Source organism: Grammomys surdaster, unplaced genomic scaffold, assembly GCF_004785775.1.
Source record: "Grammomys surdaster isolate TR1022 unplaced genomic scaffold, NIH_TR_1.0 332636, whole genome shotgun sequence".
Lineage (NCBI taxonomy): Eukaryota > Metazoa > Chordata > Mammalia > Rodentia > Muridae > Grammomys > Grammomys surdaster.
In genome coordinates, this window is record NW_021627861.1 from 53291 (window position 1) to 67751 (window position 14461).

General features: G+C 41.6%; 1 protein-coding gene across 1 annotated transcript in view; it reads left to right on the forward strand.

Annotated features, from left to right (window-relative positions):
• LOC114616596 (synphilin-1) overlaps positions 1–14461 on the forward strand; it is a 68629-nt gene that overhangs the window by 20613 nt on the left and 33555 nt on the right. The window contains exons 3-4 of the mRNA XM_028762024.1: positions 11410–12278; positions 14098–14277. Coding sequence (XP_028617857.1) covers positions 11410–12278; positions 14098–14277 — 1049 coding nt within the window. The remainder of the gene's footprint in view (positions 1–11409; positions 12279–14097; positions 14278–14461) is intronic.

A 14461-nucleotide genomic window follows, 5' to 3' on the forward strand; every position in this document is an offset into this window, starting at 1 on the left:
TGAGTCTTCCCTCCCTGAGACAGAGGGAGGAGGAGAGAGACTCGGGCACCTAAGAAGTATTCAGGTAATAGAATCCTAGAATCACATAGTTGAAGGACCGCTCTTGACATCTGCTCAGCTTGATCCTCTCCTCTCAGTGTGGTACAGGACAAACGTAAGTACTTGCATCAACGATCTAGTGTTGAGTCTGTGCAGACTCTCAAGCCTCACCCCAGACCCAGGTTCTGAATCTACAGTTTACAAACTTGGTCCCAGGCTGTGTATCTATGCATTCAAATTTAAGAAATGTTTGCCTAAGACACTTGGAATCCAACCCATTGTTCTTAATTGGGTACAACAGTCTCCTCAAAAATTCATTATCTGCCATTTATGTCCTTCCCTGGGTCATGAGCTGTGCAATGGGAATTTTTCTGTGGCCATGGGAGACCTAGAATAATTTGCTACTAGACCAGCAAGCTTCCCTGATGGCTCTCCTCCAGCCTTTGGCTTTCTTCCCACATCAATCATTCAAATATACCAGGCTGTTTACAGGGTTTCTCCTTCCACCAACAAAGGAACCTTAGGTCCCTATACCTGACTCCCTGGACCATTAATACCTAGTAGAACTGTAAAGTGAGCCACAAACATAACTTTATTTTTTTTTCTAGTAGCCTCATGGACTACATACCACTAAACAGATGGGTTAATGTCATAATGTTCTGTTTAACTCAATATCTTAAAACCATTATCATGTAGACACGTGCCACCAACTACTTACAAAGTGCTTCATAACCAAGCATTTCCAGGTGAGACAGTGAAGATCTGAATTATACTGGCACCTCCCATGACAAACCAAATTATGTCTTAGCTCCCTATTCCTTTTCTCCTCTTGAAATTTTTGAGGATTCTTTTTCTTCTCCCTTTGTGTGTGCAAATGTGGGGATAGCACATTGCAGTGCTGAGGAGTGGAAGCAGGGCCTTCCACTTGCTAGGCTCTTGCTCTGCCATTGGGTTTTTATCTCCAGCCCTCATTTCCCTTAATATTTTGAGTAAAACTCTAGATTATGCAAGCTGGCCTTGAACTCATGCTGCAGTCGCAACAGTCCTGAAATCAACATGCTTTAAAGAGTTATGGGAAAACCACACCTCTAGTTCTCTACTTCAATTCTCCTTGAGCATCTCTAGTATGAGCTGCCTCACTAGAGAGCATTATTGCTTCCTTCCATGAAATCTATTGACACTTTGATAATCTTATCACTGTTAGCCTCATAGAAGTATTTGAACTTATTGATCACTGCAACTTCCCTCTTGGTTTCCTTCCTAACACATTGACAGCCCCTGATTCTACTTTACAAATTCTTTACTTAACTGCAAATGGTCAAGGGCGACTAAATATTCACTAGGGCCACCCTCTGTTCTTTCTGTCTTCTAGTCTCTCCTATCCTTGATTTCATATCCCTTCTACCTGCTACTCTTAATTTCCAGATTCCTTTTCAACAACTCAGTATCTATATTAGATGTCTCGTAGAATTTCAAAAGGAATTCTTGATGTACAACATGTTTTTCAGAGGAACACACACACACACAGACACCTCTAGGTATGCACCTCATTAGATAGCCCTTGGCTTATCAGACAACTCATTATGTTGCTGAGGGTAGAGTTTTCTTTCTCAGTTATTCCCCACTTCATTCCATCAATAGGTCCTGGGTCCTCTATGTCCAAAGAATATCTTTGTGCTCCAAGGAGTGTTCAACTGGGCTACATTCAATAGGTGATAGCTACAAATTCAGGTCTACACAAAATCATAAACTTAAGACATGAGGGGGGATATGTAACGTTTTTAAAAAATTTACATACAGATGAACTCTCAGGGGAGACCATTAGGTTATGAGGTTGGAGACCTCCTGAATGGGATTAATGACCTTCTGAAAGGGCCCAGTATATTGACCCTAAATGGGCTTCCTTGTTTTCATCTCCAGCCATTTTCCAGGGCTATTTCTGCTTCGGCAATGAAACATACAGAATCTGCCAGATCCTCTGCTGCTTTCCGTCTCTGCCAGTGTGCTTGCTATCTTCTGCCCGGATTGTCACAAATTACCTGTTCTCTCTTACTTCCCCATTCTCAGATATTTGGCTTTTTCTACTCTGCTTTGGTTTTAAATATTACCTCCTAGATGGGATTTCTCAGCTGTTCTATGCCCTCCTGCCCTGGCTTATTTCCATTAAAAGCACTTGCCTTTTGTTACATTTTTATTTGCCTCTACTCTGGCATTATTATTGTCTAGAGAAGGCTGTATCTATTCCATTCTCCCCTGCAGGGAGGATAAAGGAATTCTGTGCACAGAAGACATTTAGCAAATGCTTACTTAATAATGGGTCTGGAAAGGACATCTTAGCACTCTGTCTGTCACCGACTACCTGTCACATGCCTGAACACCCTTTGTCATGTCCTTGCATCCCTTGATCATATTCAAAAAAAGATCAACAGCTTTAGTCAGGAATGGATTAGCAGCTGGATACATAGATTCTCAGTGGTAAGATAAATCTAAATTTATGTTTAACACTCCCAATAATAAACAAGGTAGAGAGTCTGCTCATCTGTCTTTAGAAGAGTTGTTAAGAACAATTTCCCTAACTCTGTTCCCAAACTGTAGTTTGATACTAGAGGGCTTCCCAACTGTAAGGAGAGCTCATGTTGGGATTTTAGTTAAAGGGACTGTGAAGTGACTCCAAGTATGCTTCTCTATTGTTTGCTGGGACTCTGTGACCTACAAGTAACCCAAATAGAGAGAGACAGTGAATTGTCTGTTTAGGGAGTAGCTTAGGTTTTGATGAAATGGTCCTCTGGTGCGACGGAAAGTTAGTCAAGCAACTTTCTTCCTGATTGAGAAATCAGAATACTGCATGATTTTCCACATAATTCTTAAAATTCCCTGAGTTCCCATTTATTTTCAAGTGAGAATGCATAGGAATATCCCATCCATCTTCATGACCTGTTATAAAAAGATCTCTGATGAAATCATACACTTGCCTGTGCTCAGAAGTACACAAAGTCTGACATGGATGTATTGGCAGTTTTAAAGTGTTCAAGGCAGAGGAAGATCCCAATGAAGAAAGCATTTTGTGGAGTCCAGTAAACAACATTTTAACCTTCTTTCCCTTGTTATAATAATGGCTGTGAAGTACATATTAATATAGCTAGTTTTTAAATGAGCTCTCTCTCTCTCTCTCTCTCTCTCTCTCTCTCTCTCTCTCTCTCTCCTCTTACTCACCCCATTGCCTGCTCTGTCTGCCCTTTGCCTCTCTTACCCAGGAGTAGCCATCCAGGAGTAGCCATAACTCTCTGTTTTGTCTTTGCTGTAGAGCAGCACTGTAAAACATCGCCACCTTCAGTTAAAAGAGGTTACGTGTGCATATGTAGAAAGAATGCTTAGCTTACGCCTAAGCTGTCTTTTTAAGTGTCTCAGCTTGATGAGTCTTTTCACTGGCCTTCTGCTGTGTCTCTCTGTACAATTAGACAGAGTGAAAGAAAGAGGGGGTGAAGAGAGATAGAGAGAGAGAGAGAAAGAGAGAGAGAAGAGAGAGAGAAGGAACCTAGCACTAGTAAATGTGCCTGGAAGGGACACAAAACTTAATCCACTCGCAAGGTTTTATACTAATGTCATGATGAAGGACAGCATACTTTTTGCATGACAGACTAACTCTGAAAAGTGTATGTTTTCTCCAGGCCTACCAATTACTGTTTTGTGGAAATTGTACTTTGAAGGCTAAAGATTTGAACTTGTCCAACTATTGAGTCTGTTTTCATGATAGAATATGCCTCTTTGGTAAAGATGTATCTCTTCTATCCTGGCTTACAGGGCATGAGTGATTCAGTGAGTTTTCTCAGAACAAAGAAACATGGAGAGATAGTCTGCTGAGTTATCTGAGTGAGTCTGCATAGCCATGGACAGAGCTGGGTGTAATAAAACATGACCCTGACGTATTCAATAACAGCTGCTTGGTATCAGTAGCCTTTTAAAGACAGGAGGTTGAAAACCCAAATCGATGACATTTTCCTCACAACATGTGAACATCCTAATGGAACAGATCCATGAGTGCAATATTTATAGCAATGACATCATACGTACTTCCCCTTCAACCTCAGGACACCCTCAGTCAAGGGTCTGTGATGTCAGTGAAAAGGATCAGCCAGCAACCCCACTGAACATTCCAGAAAGACGTGTTCCTTTTACACACATCACTCTTTCCAGCATAAACTCCTGACACAACTCTCTGAGGCCAGAGTTCACTCAGCCATCCTGGATCAGGCTCCAGACTAACCCATTAGTGCAGCACAGATCACTCCAGAAAGTACTTCCCACTTGGGTTCATGTCCTTCTTCCTGTGGTCGCAAGGTAAAGGGAGACACCTGTCATCACTTCTTAGAGATCCTGAGGTGCTTGTATGCCATGGGTCCACTACCGATTTCACTTGATCAGTGGTAAGGAAACTCACGACTCTAGCATTAACAATCCCAGTTGTTCATAATTTACCTCCCATTAAGGTGAAAGCAAAAGGACTTTCACACACTATATTTTGTTATGGGTGGAGCTAGAAATGTGCTTGCCTAGGATGTACCAAGCCCACAGTTTGATCCCTAGTGCCAAATAAACTCAACATTTAGGTGCCTTGTCATTTCAGCATTCAAAAAGTGAAAACAGGAGAATCAGAAGCACAGGGTTATCCTTGGCTACATAGCAAGTGCAAGGACATCCCGGGCTACAGAAGACCCTATATTTAAAAAGCAAAGATTAAAATAAAGGAAATGGAATGCTGGAGAATACATAAGGTGTATCCCTAAAGCAGCCTGCATTAAGGCTGTTAAGGATATGTAGTTTGCTATTTATATTTAAAGGAATTAAGATAAATTTGACCAGATTTCTTCTCATGGAGAGTAGAATCCATTTCACTTGACATAATTCTTTCTTTCTCTTCTCACTGTCACATGCTTATTTTCTAATATGGACACAGGTCTCCATATTTAGAAGTAAAATAAATGGGCATTTTTGGAGCCAACATTGATGTTTAGTCTTAAAAGTTGGGTCTACCATGGCAACAGCAAACAGTCCATTATCCTCTTAAAGAAAACAATTTATCAAGCCTAGGAGCCAGAGAATTATGTGTCAGCAATCATCTCAGCCTCATAATTATAAATTTAGGAGGATCTGGTAAAATGCATGAATCCAAAAGAATTATAGTGTTTCATTGTGAGTCAGAAGAAAGAACCCTGTTATTTGTACACATTTCTACATCATCAGAGATATTTAGAGTGGATCAGATCTTAGCAATGATATTGTCTAACCTTGTTATTTTCCAGATGAGGAAATTCAAGTAATGAACTTTTTTTTTTGTGGGTGGGGACAGTTCTAGACAGGGTTTCTCTGTGTAGCCCTAGATATCCTGGAACTCACTCTGTAGGCCAGACTAGCCTCAAACTCACAGATCCACCAGCCTCTGCCTCCTGAGTGTTGGAATTAAAGGTGCCACCACCACCACCCAGGAAGAACTTCTTAAGAGAGTGCATTAAAGTACATCACTATGCAGCATACCTTCTAGTTGTCTGAGTCACTTCAATATCTTTCAAATTCTCAGCTCAGCTTAAAAAAAAATTAACTCATTATAACAAAACTTATTTCTATATTTTGCATTATTTGACTCAATGTATTCCTTCCTTCCCCCTTCTCTTCACTCTCTCATGGAAAGATTAAGTCACCAAACTCCATTGTCTTTGAGGAGCTTTGGTAGACAGTGAGCTGGTTACAAGCAAGAGGAGCTTCTTGGGGAATCTGTCCTTGAAGCACCCTCAGGACAAAGTGAGACTTCAGACTTCCTGCCGCTGTGCTCAAGAGTTATCTGGGAACTGAGAAGCAAAGAGCAGCTATTCCCTGGGAGAATAGGAAGAAGCAGCTCAGTGGGGGCAACACTGAATATCTCCTGTGTGATAAGCATGAGTCTCAGGCAGGGACAACAGCAAAGACTTTATAGGAAAGGCAGAATAGGCCCAAAGGCAAGAGCAATGTTATATAGCCATGTGTCCAGAAAGAGTTGATTTACCAGTAGAGGAGAGGGGGAGAAGGCATGGGTGTGGAAATCATGAGTGTTAAGAAAAGAAGGTAAATTATAAAGTGAATTAAAAAATAAACTATTGCATGTCATGCTGAAGATTTTGCTATGAACAAAGAAGCCAGTGTCCACAAACCTTGTAACTTAAGTGACATTTTACATCATGTGTATATTCAAAAATCCTCCTGTTAATTGATTGCTTATGAAAGCCACTGACCCTGATGTCTGCAGCCAGTTTATTAAGGGGTATTCTATATTTTGGGAAGAAATTAAATTCAAACACCAAAGTAAGATTCCTTCAATGAATGAGGAGGATAGTTCTCTTACACTGTGAGTGAGGGGTGCTTATCATAAGTCCTGGGCTGTGTCTGATAGAGCAGGGTATCCATCCCATACCAAGGCAATATCATTTTAGGAAGTATGGGACACCTAAGGCTTGGCAACTAATTTGACAAATTCGACCTTACCCAAGGAGAAATTAAATGGGCTAAAAAGAGAAACCAATGAGAGAAAAACTAGTTAGTGGTGGTTGTGGGAAAAGATTCCAGTGTAGCCCAGTGAGGGTACATAAAAGAAAGGACCCAGATTTAAGAGGGATTTAGGATAGAGCCACAAGATGGTGTCAGAGGGATGTGGGGTAGAGGTCAAGACAACAAATGGTAGACAATATCCTGGGGGTGAATGACTTGAGAGGCTATATAAATGATCCTGTGGTTGTTTGAGCCAGGATTAAGAGGATTGGGGGGGAAGGGGTTGAGGAAGGAGAGGAGGGGAACCAGACAGAGGTGTAGCAAGTCAGAGCCCTGGATTAGGATGCAAAGCCAACCAGGGAGGCTTGCACATTCTAGATTGATGCTAATTCTTGTTGGGAAAATGTCTGGCTTTTGATGGTTGTGGGATAACTGACAATTTCTTACTAGTGCTCAGAGCATCTCAAATGCCAGCTAGATTATGGGAGATTGTTCTGTCTATAAATCACCATCATAAACATCCACCTCACTGCTGATGGTTTAAGAAAATTTGTGATTCCATCAGGTAGACAAATTGAAGGCATGATAGGCATCTTAACTGTCCTAAGGTGTTAAAAGTGAGCTCATTTAAGAGCAAAGCATCATTAAAAACCTACTTAGGTAAGCAATTTGCTGGGAGTTTTGAAAGACAGAGAGATACATTAAACACAGATATTGTTCTCATAAAACTTGTAAAGACTGAGATAAAAATTTCCAGGGATTTAAATTATGTTTATGTATCAAGTATTTGTGTATAATTTCTAGAGAGGAAATCTAGCCTCAAAAGTGTTCCAAGTGGCTATTGCTACTAAGAAATGTGTTCCCATGGATGACAAGGATGTTATGATGGTACAGGAGCAAAGCAACAATAAAGTGAATTTGTTGGTACTCTTAAAGAACTGGAAAAGAAAATCTTGCCTGCCATTAATAATCCTTTTCATATGCTGTGTATTTATTCAGCGTAGGAGAGGTAAACGGCTGTTTGTCTTTTGTTTGTTGCATTTTTTGCTCATCCAAATATGTGACATAGAAACAAATTTGAGCATTCTCATGAAACCCATTAGTTTCGTTTTCATAAGCAGTTTTCTTTTCTCCTTGGTAGTCAAGCCTAGCAGGTACAGACTTCACCCTCAGCTGCAAAACAGCCATAGGTTTGAATGAGGGAAAAAGACAACATGCCCAAATGTTGACACTCCTCCTTCAGTTTCTAGACCTTTCTGGGGAAAGAAGTGTTTTCATAAAACACAGACAGAATTCATTTACATAGAGTGTTCTTAATGGCTCCTGTCAGAATAAAACAGCTGAGAAACATATGGTACCCATTTCCCTGTATCACTTGGGAAAAAAGTTCACATGTAAATAAAGCCAACATAAAAGAATGGCCCTTTGAACTCATGACCTTATATAGTACATAAATATATCAGTAAAGCACACTTGGTGTATTGACCCACTAAGTCATATGGCTTTAAATATTTTTAATGCATTATGAAATTCATAGTTTTTAGAAGCTCCAAAGAAATCCAGGTTATTGACAAAATATCATCAGATATCATTCCAAATAATAAGCATGTGTCTCATAACGTCTTTGAATAAGTTTCCTCACAATATTTATAGATTTGGGGGAAAATAGTGAGTAAAATCAAATGCCTATTTATACCTTACAAGCCCTATGTTTTCTGTGTCCCTATTGCTTTATGTGAATCAAGCACTCTGTGTTCCTAAGGCAGAGAAAATGGCTTGGCAGAAATTTCTGGAAAATTATTACTTCTCATAGTTTAACACCTTAAAAAATAAAGGAACATATTAAAGATAGAAAATTTTTACTTTTACAAGGAAATGATTGGAATTATTAGTCATTGTCTTTACGTATCCACATTTCATAAACAAGAATCTAGCTTTTTCTGACGATTATCACTTCTGTGGGTTTATTAGCAGAACTTATTTCCCTTCTGCGAAATGAAGCTGCAAATCCCTCAGAAGAATTCCTTTCATGCATGTTAAAAGATTGATGAATTGTGCAAAGAGAGATTGAAGTTCACATATTTGTGTCAGTTAATTGTGTGCTCCAGGCCAAGTATTGAGTATGGCTCAGAATTCTAGCCACAAAACGGTGAAGGTAAGGGAGTCAAGAGTCTGAGGCCATCTAGATTCCTTCCTTCCCTTCTGGGTAGCCCTTGCTATATATGTTGCTCATTGGAAAGAAACCATTCCTCCTCCCATAGCTTTTAGTGTTCTCTTCGAGAACCAGAAGAGCCTTGAGGGCGTGCTGTGTAGTACAGACCTTTTGAACTCAGACTAACTTGTCCATTTGGAGAACAGAACTCATGATTTTATGATAGACAGGTTCAAGGCACTCACTTATCTCTTTGCTTTATTCGATAACTTCTCTGGGTGCTTTTAGGACACATCTCAGCATAAGCAATGGCTAGTAGCACCAATTTAGGTAACTCTATTAAGGAGCCTTTTAGCTGTAAGAATTAGTCATTACCAAAGCCTACTGTAAAAGTTACAGACCTGAGCACACCTACTGCCTCAGGGTCTCTCAGTCTTTGCCTGAGCCAACAGCAAAGACATGTAGGTTTACTTACCCTGGATTAAACCCTTCCCAACTGCGCCTGTTTGGGGGATAAAGAGTATCTGGAAGGAAGCCTTACCTGTCTGACGTAAGATGATATAAACCACAGGCAGAAGAATAGAAGCCTGTAAAGTAGCCTCCGGGAGTGCTGGGTCATCTGTCTTCTCGGAGATAAGTGTCCGGAGAGGATGCAGCTCTGCTATGAACAAGAGCCCTGCAGCTTCATCAGCCCACCCTGGTGTGTGCTACCAAGCAGCTTGCTTGCATTGAGGCTTACTAAAAGAGGTGGGGATTGTTATCTCCAAATGTCTCAGCTGCCTCATTCTCCATCTCAACCAGACACTTAGTTGAATGTAGGTCAGTGTGTCGTCTTTATTTTATCCGTACAAAAAAAACCTATTTTGAGTACTAGTCTGGCTTCCCTATCTACCCTTCATTATTTCTCCTTGCTCCGTCTTTTCCTACCGTTCCCAAAATGGAGGGCAGTGTTACTCTAAAGAGTGCCCTAGAGACCCAACACCGCATGCTACAAGGGCAGGCTCTGGACACCTAGAGGCCTGCTTGCTGCCCCTCCATACAGCGCAGACAGAGGCCTGCCAGTCTAGTGGCCCACCTGTAGCAGGAGCCACTACAATACGCAAGTATATGGTGGACAGATGGGAGAGAAAGACAAATGGAAGAGTTTGAGCATTACGACAAGAGATGGAACTGGAGACTCTAGGGTAGAAAGAAGTACACTGTTGTGAGTAGCCAGCCCCACCACCCAAGACCATGGTGAAGTCTCAGCCAGTGCTGCCACTGAGGGCCATGTCTAGGTCCCATAGCCATGCAGAGGCAGAGGGCAGTGTTGCTAACTGTGCCTCATATTACCACTAGAGACCATGGGGAAGTCCCTGGTTGAGGCAGCCACCAGGGACCACACAGATGTCCAGGAACTGTGCAAAACTAGCCCCACCCATCACTAGCTGCGGTGCTCTGGAGAGCTGGCCCTACCCCTCACCATTAGCAGCAGGCCCTGCATCTCTCCAGCTTCAGTACCCAGGAGAGTGGGCCGTGTACCTCACCAGGGGAACACAAAAACAGAGCTGGCCTTGATGGCCAAAATCTACATCATCTGTGAACTCTTGGAGCCTGTGAAAGGGTCAGTGCTTCTGATCCAAAACTTCAGGATCTCCATGACACAGGGCAACAACAGGATAACCAGGAGGAGTCTCGGTGAAGATCCAATATTGATGGTGTCACCAGAGACATCAAACCAAACCAATGACTCACTGCAGTGAACATTAGCAAGTGAAGATGTGTGAACAGAAGGGTATACTGTAGAACACTGAACTACTACAGCTTCTACTGGAGATGTTTTCATGTTTTGTTTTGTCAATTTTTTGTTTGTGTTTTTTTATTTTCTCTGGGGGGTTGTTGCAAGGGTATAGGTCAGAGGGGATGGGGAGATGAGTGGGACTGAAGTGCATGATGGGAAATTCACACAAAAAAATCAATACAAAGTTTTTTTTTAAAAAAAAAGACTATGCTCTTTTGTCAAATGGAAATGAATTTTGTGGTTGTATCATGATCTGGGAGGCATCATAAGATGACCCTGCATGATTGACTAGGATATTTATTACAGGATGCATGGATTCAACCATGGTCTGTCTCCCATGGACAGATCAGTACCTGACCACCTTATGTTTTCCTTCTCCTACCCTTACCATCTAATAGAAACTCACATAGCAGGACGCAATTTGAGTTTGAAGATAAGCTATGTTCTTCCCATGGATGTCTCAAACATTAGAGATGTGTGTACAAGCAAGTACATGCTTATACATGTATGTGTGTGTACATGTATCATTTGTCCACTGGCCTAGTTTGGAAGCCTGTTCCTATTTTGTTTTTGTTTTTCTTTCTTTATTTTGTTTTGTTTGTTTTTTGTTTGTTTTTTAGGGTAGTGGCAAACATATAAACAGTACCAGAAATGCCCAGTAATAAAATATCTGTCAGGGTTTGTTTATTTTAATTTTCTGCCTTTATCACTATTGCTACTTTAATTAATTTGGAGTCAGTATGTCATAGCTTTTTTTTATCATTCTCTGCCTTGCAGTGGTAAGTATATTTTCATCCTCTTGGGATTATCCTCTTGCATGGGAACCTACTGTGAGCATAACCTAAGTGAGCATGTCTACCTACTGGCCACACTGCGTTCAGATTCCAATTAAATAGTATCCTCTGTTATTTTTTTTAAACAGTTTCTAGCTCTAGCTGGAACTGTGGTGTTTCAACTCTCATTACAAACCCACAAAAGCCCACTGGAATCGCTGATGTGTACAGTAAGTTCCGCCCTGTGAAGCGAGTTTCTCCATTGAAACACCAGCCAGAGACTCTGGAGAACAATGAAAATGACGACCAAAAGAACAATACAGTGGAATGCCAGAAAGGAGGGGAGACTGACCAAGGACCCCAGCCTGAGGAGCTCAGCCCTGAAGATGGAGTCGGGGGGTTGCCAGGCAAAGGCTCAGAGCCCAGCCAGGCACTGGGCGAGTTGGAGCATTATGACCTTGACATGGATGAGATTCTGGATGTGCCTTACATTAAATCCAGTCAACAGTTGGCCCCCATCAGCAAGGTGACTTCAGAGAAAAGGATTCTAGGTTTATGCACAACCGTCAATGGCTTCTCTGCCAAAACCTGCCCTATCGCAAACACTGAGAACTCCACACCCAATATGACGCCATTTTGTGTTCTTTCTCCTGTGAAAAGCCCTCACTTACGGAAAGCACCAACTGTCCTCCGGGACCAGCACAAGCTCTCTACAGAAGAATCTGAGAGCTTGCCTGCTCTGGGTAAATGTGGCCCTGCATATGAATCAGAAAACCATAGTAAAGACTTCTTAAACAAGGTCTTTAGTGATCCCCATAGTCGGAAAATTGAGAAGTCTGGGCCAGACTGCAAACTCAGGTCCTTCCACCTGCAGTCCTCAGCAGCAGGAGCCAAACCAGAGGATCAGATCAACGGCATGAACTGGACCAATGCCCAAGGCACAGAAGAGAGGACTGAGTACCTGAAGAAAGTAAGAAGCATACTGAACATTGTGAACGAAGGACAGATATCACTCTTGGTGAGTATTATATGTCTGTCTGTCTGTCTGTCTGTCTGATCTATAGCCTCAATCTTATAACAGGATGAAGTGGGGCTTTTTTCACATCTTCTTGTAAAGGTTTTTTTAATTAGTTCTTTGAGAATTTCCCATAATATGTTCTGACCATATTTGCCTCCTTTGGTTTGTATCTTGCTAAATCTTTACCTGTGGCTTTCTTTGAGAGATGTGTGTTTTAAACTCTATGGTTAGGAGGTTAAAACAGAGAACACAAATGGCCACAGCAGACTGTTAGTGCAGTTTAACATCATTGTCTGAACTCAGCTGGGAAAAAGACGACATTGAATCTAAAAGGAAAGCAAAACAAAGGACCCAGCACTGACTTCCAGTTGAATCAGAATGCCTTTTTTTTCCCTCTGTTTTTCAAATGGTTCCCGTGCTCTCCCTCCGGTTCTGTGAGGATGTCAGAGTTTAGCTGATGGCAGACCTGCCAGATCTGTGAACAGAGAGTTCTCTGTTTCCCCCTGATCATTATTCAGAAGAGTTGGAGTAGGGGATTTGGAAAGCATTTGCAGATACAGCTTCCCCTAGAGGTTGATTGTTCTCTGACCCACGAGGGGGGGTTTTACTTTGTTCCAGGGCTGTGTGTCTAGGGAACATGAAGAATTGTCTCCAAAGATTCCAGACACAGAGTTACTCAGTATAAGAAATGTCTATTGAAAAGCTCAGCTGAAAAAGCATTCCATCTGGTGCACTTTCTAGCTTGCAGACACTGATCAAATAGTAGCAAGCTTGGGCTCTTAAAGTCTCATTCAGGAAAATCACTGCTTCATGGCATTGTGATTCTCCACAATGCTCAGTGTGCCCAGATAAACTAGAATATGCTTCTTCTGTTATTGCAAACAGGACACTATGGCTGAAAAATTTTGCCAAATGAAGCCATAACTATTTTTCTTTTGAAAATGTCTTCTCTGTTTTTTTTTTCTGGCTGTTTCCTCTAATTCTCTTTGGTTCAATCCTTTCCTTTGTCCCATATATTAAGAAGACCCAAATGCTAATACTGCTTAGCTGACCACTCAGCTAAGTTTACACAAAATATTCTACCAAACTTCATACTCAAAGGACTGAATTCCAGGAGAGACAGAGAAAAAAATATATCAACAAAGAACCAAGTTTCCTCCAGATACCCCAGATACCCTGGGAGTCACTGGTGTGGAGAGGGTCATTTGTAAGCACTAGTGACCACAACCATGAGGTATCACGCAAAGGGAGCCAGCCTGGCAAGTCAAACACGCAAAACAAGTACTGCATTCATTCAACAAACCTATAACAGTCAATAAAACATAGCTCCATCCCTCGAGCACTTAGCAGGGTGGTGACAGAGATAGAGAAGCTGTTCTTTATCATCAGTTTCACTTCTCGGGTACCTAAAAAAAAAAACAAACTGGAAACCTTTGCAGTTCATTTGTCCTAGCTCGGTGATCGTCTCTCATGCTGTCCCTTGAGAATGAATGTTCTAAAGCAAGAGTTCTCAACCTTCCTAATGTTGTGACCCTTTAGTATAGTTCCTCCTTATTTTTGCTGCTACCTCATAACTGGAATTTTGCTACTCTTATGAAACATAATGTAAATATTTTTAGAGATAAAGGTTGGCCAGATGGGTGGCAACCCACAGGTTAAGAACCACCCTTCTAACACATATTGTGAGCAGGGCAAATAGCAAGGGACTCTTAACTAGATCATGAACTGTCCCTTCCCTGTGCCCAGAGGAGACCCTCCGTAGTGTCTTGAGTGTCTTGTTCTGACTTATTGATGGAAGCTTCTCTCCATCTCTGTACAGCCACACCTAGCTGCAGACAACCTGGACAAAATTCACGACGAGAACGGAAACAATCTGTTACACGTTGCGGCATCCAAGGGCCATGCAGAGTGTCTGCAGCACCTCACGTCGCTGATGGGCGAAGACTCTCTGAACGAGCGGAACACAGAACAGCTGACTCCGGCAGGCCTGGCCATCAAGGTGACCACTGGGGGCTGAGCTGCCTTAGCCTTTGTCTTTTAATTTGTTCTCCTTCATTTCTTCTTTTTTTTTTTTAAAGATATCTTGTGAGCTAAGCTATTGGAAGGAGGAGAGGAGAAAGTGATGTATTAAGTAAACAGCAAATAAACGTGCTATATATAAAAAGTTAATCATCTCAGTCACT